This window comes from Halyomorpha halys, unplaced genomic scaffold (genome assembly GCF_000696795.3).
Source record: "Halyomorpha halys isolate HHAL.00 unplaced genomic scaffold, Hhal_1.1 Scaffold481.1, whole genome shotgun sequence".
NCBI lineage: Eukaryota > Metazoa > Arthropoda > Insecta > Hemiptera > Pentatomidae > Halyomorpha > Halyomorpha halys.
This window is the reverse complement of record NW_027113262.1, coordinates 264095-277662: the sequence shown is the minus strand read 5'-3', so window position 1 is coordinate 277662 and position 13568 is coordinate 264095. Positions and strand designations below refer to the sequence as shown.

The following is a 13568-nucleotide window of genomic DNA, read 5'->3' as shown; positions in this document are numbered from 1 at the left end:
TCTCGGGGTAAGGATTGATGATAGACTCCGGTTCAGAGAGCATATTCAGCAGGTGAGTGATAAAGCGGCTAGAGTAACCACCGCACTGTCACGTTTAATGCCCAACATAGGCGAACCCAGGAACAGCCGTAGGTTGTTGATATCCTATGTGGTCCCATCCATTCTGCTCTACGCAGCTGCGATATGGAAGGATGCGTTGGGTATTACGGCCTACAGAAGACCGATGGTGTCAGTGTATCGTAGGTGTGCTCATACGAATACAGTCTCATATGAAGCGGCTTGCGTGGTGGCCAGGATGCCACCGATTGAGCTGATCACAGATGAGAGGAGCCGCTCTTACAATAGTGCTGACTGTATTCCAAGAGACGTATTAAGAAAGGAGACTCTAAGAAAATGGCAACGTCGCTGGAATATGGCATTCATTGGAAGATGGACCCACAGGCTGGTGTCCAACATTGAGGCCTGGGTGAATAGAAACCACAGGGAGGTAGATTATTATATCACCCAGTTTATCACAGGGCATGGTTGCTTCCGAGCCTACCAGTATAGGTTTAAGCTTGATGAGACTGGAGAATGTCCATTGTGCCCAGGAACGGAAGAGAGTGCATAACACGTTTTCTTCTTCTGTCACCGCTCATGAAGAAAGAAGAGACTTCCGACGCGTTTGCGGCTCAGCCCCGACAGCAGATAATATCATCAATATTATGCTGCTTAACCAAGATTATTGGATGGCAGGCCAACGATTTGCTGCACAGGTGATGCAGAAGTTAAGAAATGAGGAGAGAGATAGGCGAACCAGGAGATAGCCTAAAACAATGAGGCGGCACTCAGCCAATCACCTCCATGATGTAATGTCTAGTGGCGGTCCCGTGGAGGGTGAGAAACAGGTGTAGGGCGGTGGTTTTAGTGGGTAAAAATCCCACACACGGATAGGTACGGGCCTATCCGTGTCTTTTGAATATTTCCATCAACCCTCGTAAAAAAAACCAAAAAAAAAAACCACACACCGTGAAATATGTAATTAGGTAAAGAAACTTTTTCAAAATAATTTAACAAAAACCCATAACAATAATAATAAAACATAAAGAGGTTTAGAAGACCAAAAAATCTAACATGTAATAGTGAACCATAATTTAACAGAACACTATTTATATCAAAATATAAATTAATTAAACAATGTTTTATAATTGAAAGTTTATGCTCATCAAAATGTCTTAAAAAATAATACATCAATAACAATATAAAAGGATTAAAAATGAAATAAATAAAAACAAAAAGATTACCTTAAATTATTATAAAATCACATTACAGCTGTATGTATATTGTATTAATTAATCTATAAATTATCACATAATTTCAGTTAGTAATATCAGTAAAACACACAAAAAAAAAAATAATAATAAAAAACATTAACAATATATTAATATCACTACTTTGAATTTTTTAAGAACTAGGTTTGGAATAATTAATACGATATTCAATGATATGAAACAGTAGTCTGCTCAAATATATCATACATTACAACTACCAAACAATAAACATTTTAGATGATACAAGATACATAGTAATAATGATGTAGCAAGATTTGAATATTCTTAAAGGTTACTGCTCATGTTAAAGAGATAAAATCACAAGAGTAGTTTGCCCTCCACACACTGCAGTGGTTCTCATATAATGATGGTTTTGTATTTTTTTTTTTTTTTTACAATATTTATTAATATTCTATAGCCTATTCATGATCAGACTATTTACACTTCGAAATATAACACTAGATAGAAAAAAAAAATAAATTATAACTAAAATGACCTACAAAAAAATAAAATTGTTTTTATGAACTTATTTTTTCTTAAAATAAAGCCATTTCTATATTTCATTCTAAAAACAAGTAATCAATTAAGTGGTAACATAAAATTGACATAACATCTATCAACAAGATTAAGACTCTTGTATAATAAAACTGATAGGCCTAAATTATTTATAAATATGTAGGTGTATGTATATATATATGCACACACACACGCACGCGCACATGCACACATAGTAGAACATGCATAACAATTTCATGACAAAATCACCATCACTAACCATTTTACCAGGGCGAGCCCATGTGTAAACATATTCATCTTGACATGCAGCAACAAAACAATCTTAATTACTGGCCCTCTGGGGCTAATTTATATTTTTCTTGAAAATAATTTGATTATTTATACAAACATGGACAATTAAAAGTAGAATGAAAAAACTGCAGCATAAATTATGGGTGATTAGTAGTGAGGCATTTTCTCCAAAAAGGATTAGTTTAATGGTTTGGCTCATAACTAAATTTAATTTTAGTTGTTTAAAAAGTTTTATTGGCTAAGTTTACTACATTTTTCTATTCAGCCTTCAGTAGAATACCTATAGTACTCTATAGAAAGAAAAAAACAAGAAGAAAATGGGTTGTCACGATATTAAAAAAGAAATTAGGATCATTATAAAAATTGAGTAAAGGTGTTAGTGTTAGTGAAATTATATACTTCAGATTAGCTGGCTCTCCTGCCTTAGTCCCCACTAGGACATAGGAGTTCTCCTATATAATGTATATACATACTTACATACATGTACACACACACACACACACACATATACATATTTATACACATACAAATATATACCAATACCATAACTTCACAAGTTATGGTCCAAGGCTAAGGATGGGTGATAGTCAATAATACTATCAATGTAGCAAGGCATAAAGCAAAAAAGTACACAAATTTGTACAAATAAAAATAAGATAGGGATATTTAATTACTATAAGAAAAAAAAAAACTTAATTTAAAAAACACTTAAGGAACAAAGAATACAATAAAATTCTTTGATAAATACAAGAATTGTACAAGGCACATTTAAGGCAGTGAATGTGTTAACAAATATTCCTAAATTGTCACGATTGACTTGACGGTAATCTATATAACAAAATATGTGTGTCCTATCAACATTGTGGAGCACAGAAGTTATGAACTTTCATCTTAGGACAATAAATATAAAATTCTTAGCTACATTTCCTAGGTATGAAAGATTAGTTAAATGAATGCAATCTTCTAAAAATATTGAATCTATTATGATTACACAATACTTCACTAGAAATTTACTATTTACATCATTAAATAATATTGAGTCTATTTTTTAAAAATATAATGATTATTTACAAATTTTATATAATTAACTTTTATGAAAATGTTACAAAATCACCATCACTAACCATTTTACCAGGGCGAGCCCATGTGTAAACATATCCATCTTGACATGCAGCAACAAAACAATCTTCTCGAAAAACTAGTGCAGTTAATCGCTCATGAGCAATTTTTTTACAAACTAGTGGTTCCATTATGGGACATTCATCAAATCTTGGACAACTGTTAGTTCCAATTAATCTCATAGGGTCATCTGAAGAATTATTCGTTAGTTGCAATGTAGTACCTTTAGAAAGACTCCTTTTATGTCCTACATTGTCTTTCTTCTCAAATCCAATCCCAAGCCTATGAGTAAAGCTTGAAATAGCTTCCAATCCATCCTTTTCTTTACTGGCACTTGTATTTTGTGATGTCTTATTTGAATTACTAGAGGGAGAAACTGAACCACTAACAACTGTATTTCGTGTTTTACTACATGGTTTCTGCCTCAAAATATCATCAGTTATGTCCCACAAACAAAGCTGTGTATCTTGTCCAACTGATCCTAACCTGTAGCAGGTATCTACTTTATTTTCAGAAGGACTAGTGTTTTCATTCCACTCTTTCATGGCAAAAGTTGAAGTGTATGGATCAAAGGCGACAACACTAACCCAACTGTGGTGACCCTGTCCCCGAGCAACTACTCGCTTTTCCACAAAACTCCAAACTGTCACTAGATCATCTTCACCACCAACAACTATATATTTGCAATCAGGTGACCAACAAACACATAAGAATCCTCCAAAATAACTGCGAGCACTCCCAACTAATTCCATGGTATTGTAATGAAATACCCTCAAAAAACCATCCTGTGAAACAATAGCTAGATAACTTCCACATGGAGAAAAAGCAAATTCATTTATACTAACTCCTTCATTTCCAATCACCCACCTATACAAGGGATTTCTGGTGCTTTTAGTTTTACATGTATGAATAGCAAAAGAGTCTCCTTGTTTAAAAGGCTGATAATTGGGAGGTGAAGTTCCACAGGGTAATTCTTCATTGTATAGATATAGTTGCCCACTGCTGTGTGACACAAGAAATAGATTAGTAGATCCTGGAACCCATCTGATACAAGTCACTTTCGTTTTATCAATCATCCTCTAGAAAAAGAAAGTTTCATTAGCAACAGGAATATTTATTTTAAATATAACACTTTATAGAGGTGATAACATTGATTATAAAAGAAAGAAAAAAAGAATATGTCACTCAATCATGGTGGATAACGCTAATTATTAAATAATACTTAAAAGCTATATTCAATATTTGATTAGTGTAGTAAACAAACCTTTTATTTAAAAAAAATTACTAATAAGATTAATAAAATATGCTGTATATATAACCAACCATCTAATGTATTTGAACAGGGCTGTTAAATGAATCAAGTGTTTTAATGTCTTAGTAAAAAACAAAAGGAAAAGGAAAGAAATACAGATTCTGTATTGGTGATTAGACGTGAGAAATAGTGAAAGAATAAATAGTAAAAAACAAGTGAAATTATAAATATATTTTTTGAGTAAAAACAAAATATATGATTTAGATAATCTTGAAATAGATTTATTGAAAGTGACGGTTGATTATATTCCAATATTGAAATGAAATGTGGTAAAGCTGCTATTTAGGCCCAACAATTTTATATTTCATAGTACCAACATTTAAAATTGCAATTATCTCAAAAAATATTTTTCATAGGTTTACAACTGTTTTCAGAGCTAACAGCACCACTGACACTAAACTAAAAAATTTTATAACAAAGCTGGAGGTTTGGCTTTTTTTTTTTTAAGTGACAAGGCATATACTATTGGTTCCAGCATGTTGAAAGAAGGCTTCTAAAAATGTATAGTGAGCCATTCTCCTCAATTTATTGATTTATTTTCAAGAAAGGTTCATACCTTTCTTTCTTTTCTTTTGCAAAATAGATATTTATAAATAAATATCAAACAAAATGTGATTGAGGAAAAAACATTTGGACCCAATTAATTCCCACTTAATTGTGGATATATTATAGATACTTATGTTATCCAGAAGGAGAGAGGACCATGTTCCAACTCTTTGTCACTTCGGAAAGATTTTTTAAGGAAGGAATTCGAATCTGATTATATACATAATTAAGGAATGGTACTTTCTATTAAACCACAGAGAAGGTCTTAATTTTCAAGATAAATTATTAAAAATAAATTAGAATGAACTTTTATTTCAAGTGAGCCGTTTTAGTTTATTATTTGATTTTTTCTTTTAATAATTTAACAGACTACAACAAAATTGTAGTGTTGTAACATGTAAATATTTTAAACAAAATACATTAAAAATCTAACAATGATATCAAGTATCGTATCTATCTAGTATCTATCATATGCTAGATCGAATCCTAAAGCTAGTTGAATGTCACCGAAAGTTTAGCAAGTTGACCGACCTCATCTTTTTTGAGGTTGCCTCATAAAATTGTAATAAAACAAACAATTTTATTTATTTTCCAGTTAATATTAAGGTTGACTAATAGTAGCTAGCTATTCATATTTGTGGATAAGAGGATGTAATGATAATTAAGTTTATACTTTATTATATGCAATCTCTAATTAGCTCCAATAATGTAATTGAAATGTAAATCCCAACATCAAAGTCATTTTAATTTCCTTGTAATATTACAGTAAGGATGCTTCAGGCACTCGTATCAAAAGTTAAATTATTAGTCTGATCTGCACACTTTGCATAATAAGAGACTCAGTTGGGAGTTTTTATCTCATCTCATCTTTCCATGGAACAATGCATTGATAGAGCCAAATTTTTACTATTTTACAGTTACTATTATGGTTGACAAAGAGTATCTATTCATAATTATGGAAATGGAGATTCAACTTTCTTTATACTTCATACAAACCTGAATAACTTAGTTGAGGCTTAGGCACCCATATCAGTACAGATTGAAACATTAAATGGTTAGTGGTACAGACAAGGGTGCTAAAACCTTTTATCAACTCTAATAATCGACTGTAATGCTAACCCCCACAACACTATTGTAACTTCTTTGTAATATTGTAATTTGTGGTAAGGATAGTAAGGATCTCAAATTAATAATTAATTTTTAGTGTTATATGTGAAAATTATACTGAAAAAGAGACTGTTGGGTGTTTTTCTCATTAGCATGCACAATTTACAGTTATTTTCAAAATAAAGCTACCAAGAAGATATTCTTGGTATTAGGAATGTTTTTAGTTTGTATTTACAGCTTCAAGTAGATCTCAGGTATTAACTTATACTTGCTCAAGAAATGAAGTAACCCTAAGAGATTTTACTCAGTCTTTTTCAGTGGAGATTTGATATTAATGGGGCTGAACTTTATTCACATAAAAAATAATTTATGTTCTTTGAGATCAACATAAATATAACACAAGATATTATAAATACAAAATTAGTTATAGCAAGCATTAACATGACAAATGAGGTTAAAAATACTCTATACAATTAGTTATTCCAAAGTTGCACCGAAATGTACAATAAATAATGGTTCACATCCTTCATAATTTATATTATTAATTTCAAATAGAACCATAGAGAAATAAAACAACCCATTGAAAGCTGACATAAATACACACTACTGTTTTGAACTGGTATTTATTAAAAGATATTTGATAACACTGATGTTGGGGATTTGATAAAAAGGCTGATTTCTTTGCTAGGTTCTTGTGAAGTAGTACCCACAATATTAATCTTGATCATCCATTAATTAGTTCTTATTGATCTATAGTTTTATCCATCTCTTTTATTGTCTTAAAGTTTCATATTTTATAGTCATATTCTACATAATATCAGTCATACAAATTACTGGACAGACAATATGCAATTAGTTCTTTCTTTTTGTTCCAGAGCAGCAATGCATATATATATATTTTTATCAATAGCTCAATCATGATGTAAAATGGAACCTATTTGACTGTCAGAAAAAGTCAGGTTTATTGCTGAATAAAGATGAACTGAAACAAAGGATGTAATACAACAAAAATTATGCTGGCTGCTGGAGGAAACTGTAGTTTTATCCATCATACATTTCTATTCTAAATTAAACAGAAGCAGTCAGGGCAACAATTTTAAGAAGAACTAGACATTTTCTGTAAAAAAGCTTCAAAACATCTTATTTTGATAGAAGAAAAGGGACAAATACTGCTTTAAAATGTTGCTCTTCCTCTTGTTGTTAGATTGACCCAGCAAAAACATTATGACTCAAACATAAATTCACTGGATTGATTGATTTCAACTTGTTGTTTCTTAGAACCATTTCTTATACAAAATAGTATATTAATATCAGTATACAATATTTTTGAGGAATTTAATTCTTCTAACTACTTCATTCAAGCTTTTATTAGTAACAAATTCAAAAGCTTATAGAAAACCAGAGATGATGGATGGTTGACTGCATAAGCAGACCGATCTTCAGTACTGTGAACCAGCAGTTTGGCTGTGGATGGTTCACAGCACTGCATGGGGATGTGGAAGCAAGAAGTATATCGTACTGATCCTCCTTGACAGGCATATCCTCTGCCTTTGACAGTGTAAAATGGCCCAACATACTCCAGGTTGCAGGAGTTTGACAGCCCCAACAACCTATATTCTCTTGTAGGTAGTTCAGTGAATATACCTCAGTAATAGAAAAGGATATCATACCAATGCTTGACTCAAGTTTTAAATTCATGGACTGTAAGTTAAAGAGATGAACAATAATGAATTTATAGATAAATGTAAACATACTGTAAAAAATCATACACAATAATAAAAAAAAATGGATAGTAAGTGGAACCAGGAGGGCCATGATTTCTCGGCATCATGTACTGAGAAGAAGAGTGAAGAAAACTCAAGCAATATAATGTTAAGATGAATAATGAGGGTACAGTTGATGGACAGTAAAGAATCACACTTGGATAGATTGAGCATATTCTAAGAATTCAACTGAAGGTATAGGTGACTAAAGTAGTAATAGAAAGGAGAAAAACTAAAGAAGAAACATAAAGTAAGAGAAAATGTGGAAATTCATAACTTATTATGATAAAAAGAAAAAAAATGACTAAGTCATATATTTCTTGAACGGTAAACTTAAGAGATGGACAATAATGTTATAGATCTATGCAGATATGTGCCACAATAAAAACTCTTACCTCTTCATTGTAAAGTTTGCTAAGTTCCTTTTTTATCGGATCGATCAACTGTACCTGACCAGTAGAAAAACCCACTAGAAGGGAAACTGAATCGCTAGTCATATTAGCAGTATTGAAGTCATGGCAAGTAGGATTTGTTCCTTTGTACATTTTCTTATCAACAGGTTTTGTTAAATCAGCAGCCTAAAATGATGAAAACTTATAAGTACTATTATTCAACATAAGTGAAGACAAATTTACAGACAATTCAGTAATGTTTTTTTTTTTTTAAAAAAAGGAAAGTAAAATCAGATATTCACACATTGCAGTGTAATTGTACCTTGCTGTTTTTCAAACAGGTATGAGTCCCATTGTGAAATATTTTTTTCCATACTATCATGCTTTTGCTTTAAATTTCATTTCTGACATTTTATTCAATCAAAAAAAAACATTACCACACCCTTGACTTTTGAATAGTTAACTAGTAGAGAAAAAATTATCAATGGTGAGGAAAATATTAAGTAATATGTAAATAAACTGAATGAATTTTTTGTGCATATAAAGCAATATGCAGCTTTAAAATATCTTTAGTAGGAAAGAAAACAATAAAATTGTATACTTAGATATCATTATAAACTGTCTAGATCTATGAAAATTCTTTATATATTATACAAAGTTCCAGTATATACCATCAAAACCGAAATGGAAGATGGAATTAAATAAAATGCATAAGTGGACAGAAAAGAAAATCTTTCACTAAATTTATAGGGTCTATGAAAGTATAAATTAAGAAAAAATAAGGAATTGAGAGGTTGTATTATATATTTTTAAAAATTCATATTACTTAATCCATGTTTGAAGAATTAGACAAATTTATAAAGTTAATTATAATTACAAGTTCTAAAAAAAAAAACACATACCTACATATAAAGTAATAAAAAGAACTAACAAATTGGAAAACTAAATCTCAATTGGATAGGTAAACTAATACTGAAGGAAGAAATCTAATTATTAGGAGTGTGGGAATGAAAAAGAGCAAAGAGAGAAGTAATAACAGAAATGTTAGATTCATTAAGTAACTATGATGCTATGAATCATAGATTTGTAATAAAATCAATTACTGTTCAAATAAATTCACGGGATTCATAATAAATCAAATCTTCCTAAAAACGTTGTCATAAAATAAATAAATATGGTTTTGTTTATTTATGTTCTTTGCTGACCGCACCTCCCAATAAACTTCTCCAATCAAATCTTCCTATACTGTGATTTAAATAATTCTATTGGATAAGAAAAAAAACTATTAATAAGCCAAAGAAAGAGTACATGATAAGAATTTGACAAGGCAAATCTAAGAATTATAAAGATACTGAAACTAAACTTAGGTTCTTATATAAAGAGCTGAAAGAAGTAAGCATAATTTTTAAAAATATATATAATATATATAATCCCTACACTAAAAATAGAGAGGGTAATAAAAATTATTTTTTTATTTTAAATTAGGTTATACAGAAAACAAATACATTTTATTCAATATAAATTCAGATTCATAAAATTTTGATTTTTACCAAACCCACCTAGATTAATAGTGTGATAAACAACTGGTTTTACTGGCTTGAAATTAAGCATAATTCATATCTTTCATCTCTCAAAAAATATTTTCTTGCCTGGCTAAGAACCTGTTCCAGCAGTATATTTACAATTATAAGAGTAGGGCACGTTTGGTGTTAATGAGCTTTATCATGCATTAAAAAGAGCCACACCACAAAAAATTGTATTAAATACATAACTTAAAATAAAATTGATTAACACAGTTAGTATTATACACAAGTAGCATGTAAATTGTACATAAATAAACAATTTATTTTTTAAAAGATAAAATCTTAACAGTTATTCCAAACCATTTAAATTTTTAACAGAAGCCATATTTGACTTAACGAAGATTCAAATCATCAATTTACAATTATCTGTTTTTAGCTTTAATTTAGCTATCAGAACATAATTAAGATAAAACAGAGCTTTTACCAATGTTATAATATTGGAATGGCTGATTTTCTTTTACAATTTTTTAAGATTTCATTTTTGTACATCACAAAATGAAGTGAACCTAAGCTATTACTATAATGTTAAAAGAGGTGATAAGATCAGTATCAAGTGCGAATACTATATTTTTCACCCCACTACATAGTTAATTCAAGGCTGATAAAACAAAATAAACTGATTGTCTACAGCAACACTAAAAAAAGTTGAAATGTTACAATTATGCAGAATTTTTCAATAATCAAGTGCACAGAAAATATTGTAAGATGTAATATTATACCAACTCCTTCCTATTACAGAGTGAGTTACTGGATTTTATTAATGCAAATCCAACCAGGCTCCATTCAGGTTGATGATTGAGTACCAGATATTCTAACTCCAAACGGTTCATGAAAAAGCTAAAGGATATAATCAACTCAAGTACCAATTTTATGTAGAATTAAAGTTGGCTTGTGATAAGACTGATCTTGAAAAACTTTATGAAGGAACTCTATGAGCTAAACATTCCTGATAAGACTAATGACTTTAGATATTAAATATATGGTTCAAATGAGGATTGAATTCGCAAGGATATTTTTTCAGGAAGAAAATAAGATAGACGAGTATGACAACTTTTTATTAACAACTTGGAGAAACTTGGGAGGATGGATAGTTCGACAAAAAAGTTGTAGGATGTACAGTTCTACCTTTTTTACATGTTATGAAGTTTTCAATGAAATATTTAAAAAATATTCCCTCAGAAATAAGGGTATACATACATTAGATCTTCAATGTAATACCCAAAATATCTCCAAAAATCTATTTTCAATTAAGTTGTTATTTGATTATTTGGTTTCATGAAATATTAATTTAAATTAAGAATTAAACAACATTATCAATCAACATTTAGATGTTAAACAGTTAGTCATTTCATTGAAAAGCGAGCACAAATAAGTTTTAATATAATAATAAAATCTTTGAAATCCATTTTCTCAAAAGTTGCAATTTTGAGTTAAGTAAATATTGCTTTGAAGTAAATATATGTTAAGTATATCTGAGAGCAGATCATAAAGTAAGGTTCCCAAAACACTGGAGCCTCAGGGAGGTTTTAATCAACACCGATAGCTGTTACTGCCTGGTATAAAATTCTGTTAATATTTAAGATAACGGAACTTTTTTTTTATGATATATATAAAGAAATAATATATGTATAGAAATAATTCTACATCAATTTGTTAAATAATAATGTTACATTAAATAAATATTTTCCATTTGTATGGATGAACAAATTTAAAAAAAATTAAGGGAAAAATACTTCCTGATAACATTTTGGGAATAAATTGTATACATATGATTCCCATATAACAAATAAACAAAGAAAAAACTTAAGCTGAAGATTTGTTATTACTTTTAAAACAAGATTTTAGTGAATTAAATACATTATCAAGGCTTGGACAATGGGCCAGACACAACAAACTGGACTGTAATTTAGAATAGACTAAATATAAAATTTTAAAAAAACCAAAAAGGTACCAGAAGTAGTTAGAAAACTTGATACAATAGGCTAACTCAATGTGACACACCACAATATTTAGGACAACTCTTAGACAGAAAACTAAAATGGAATAGATATTTGGAATGAATAGTTCTCAACAATTTAGGGAAAATATTAAAACTAAGATGGGTAAATGAACATTTAAGAATAAAGGGTAAGGCTGAGTATCAAGCTAAAGAAGCAGCCAATAACATTCTTCCCTCATACTACATTATCGCTTTATTTTATATGGAGAGGGATTTTACTTTTGATTTAGTAAAAATATAAAGCAAAATGTGGGTAACACCAACCAAGTCACCATGCTTAGATTTATAGCGCTACTAACACAACACAATTACAGACATATGCATATTAATGATTACAAATTAGCACAACAGCTCACAGAACATAGTACCACAAAATAATATCTAAAATGATTCAAGATTATACAAACAGACTTAAGTAACAACAATAGACAAATCTAAATTTTAAACATACACTTTAGGGCTGTAAATTATTTCAAAAGATGATTTGATTAAATAAAAAGTATACTTCTTGAGAACAGAATATGACCCCAGATGAAACAAAATTTATTTTCTAAATTTAATATAGACTTGCTGAAATTGATTAAAAACATAAACCTAGAATAACTGACCAGAGATAGGGAGCATATGTAATTTCTAGTTTGCACCAATAATGTATTTTAATTTGCTTTTGTTCTACTTTTTGTAATTTATTAATTATTATTATTTTTCAGTTTATTCAAATTTCCTTAAAAAATAATGCATATATAAGTTATCAATTAAATATTACCAACACAATCAAGGATTATGCCTGTTAGGTATGAACATTTCTAATAAAATATCTTTATGTAAGGATACCAAGCAAAGAAAATATTGAAAAAATGTACATATATACGTACAATAGACATCAAACATACTTTTGGACCTTACCGTCTCAGATTTACCTAAAATTTGGTCAATTGTTTTATCAGCATAGACTTGAATGTGAAATTTAACTGAGATATGTTGATTTTGGATAATACAGGCGTATAGTTCTCTTAAATGGGTTATAAAACAGAGAACGAAAAGCTTTAGAATTCCTGTAGAAGTTCCTTAGTTTGGCTAGATATGGGATAGGTTTCTTTTTAAAGAATGCTCCATGCCCTTTCTTATGCTAGACAACACTATATAGATTAGAATAAACCATTTCTCAAAACTAATTTAAATTTTCTAAAAAAGTACATACTTTAAAATTCTCAAATTTATTCCCTGCATAAGTAGTATTATTGTAAATCACAGGATAAAATATAAATGTAACTATAAAATATAAATATAAATAATAAACTATAACTAAATATAGTTTTTGTTTTTAACAAAGCAGCTATTTCCAACACACATTCATATTTTCCCCTATGATTAACAACAAATTACTAATCAAAGAATAAATATGAAAATTTTAAAATATGTGCTTCTTTAGAAACTTTAAATTAGGTTTTGAGAGATGTCTTGTCCTAACCTATATAGCGTTTTATACCATAAGAAAAGTCATGGAATACAGTAAAGTGACACCTATCTCATATTTCTACTAGCTAAATTGTAAGCTTCTACAAGAATTTCAAAACTTGTTGATATATATATAAATGTACTGTAATGTAAAAAAAAAAAATGTACTTAC

At 29.6% G+C, this 13568-nt stretch overlaps 1 protein-coding gene across 2 annotated transcripts in view; it reads right to left on the bottom strand.

Annotated features, from left to right (window-relative positions):
- Positions 1-1296: 1296 nt before the first annotated feature.
- The window catches only part of LOC106683410 (WD repeat-containing protein 20), a 26381-nt gene continuing 14109 nt past the window's right edge, over positions 1297-13568 (bottom strand). Inside the window, exons 2-3 of one of the 2 annotated variants that reach the window (XM_067050845.1) lie at positions 8360-8542; positions 1297-4315 (exon numbers count right to left, since the gene is read on the bottom strand). In XM_067050845.1, the coding sequence (XP_066906946.1) occupies positions 3209-4315; positions 8360-8509 (1257 nt within the window). In that variant the 5' untranslated portion in view covers positions 8510-8542 and the 3' untranslated portion in view covers positions 1297-3208. The remainder of the gene's footprint in view (positions 4316-8359; positions 8543-13568) is intronic. The other variant, XM_014424860.2, reaches the window with a different exon arrangement.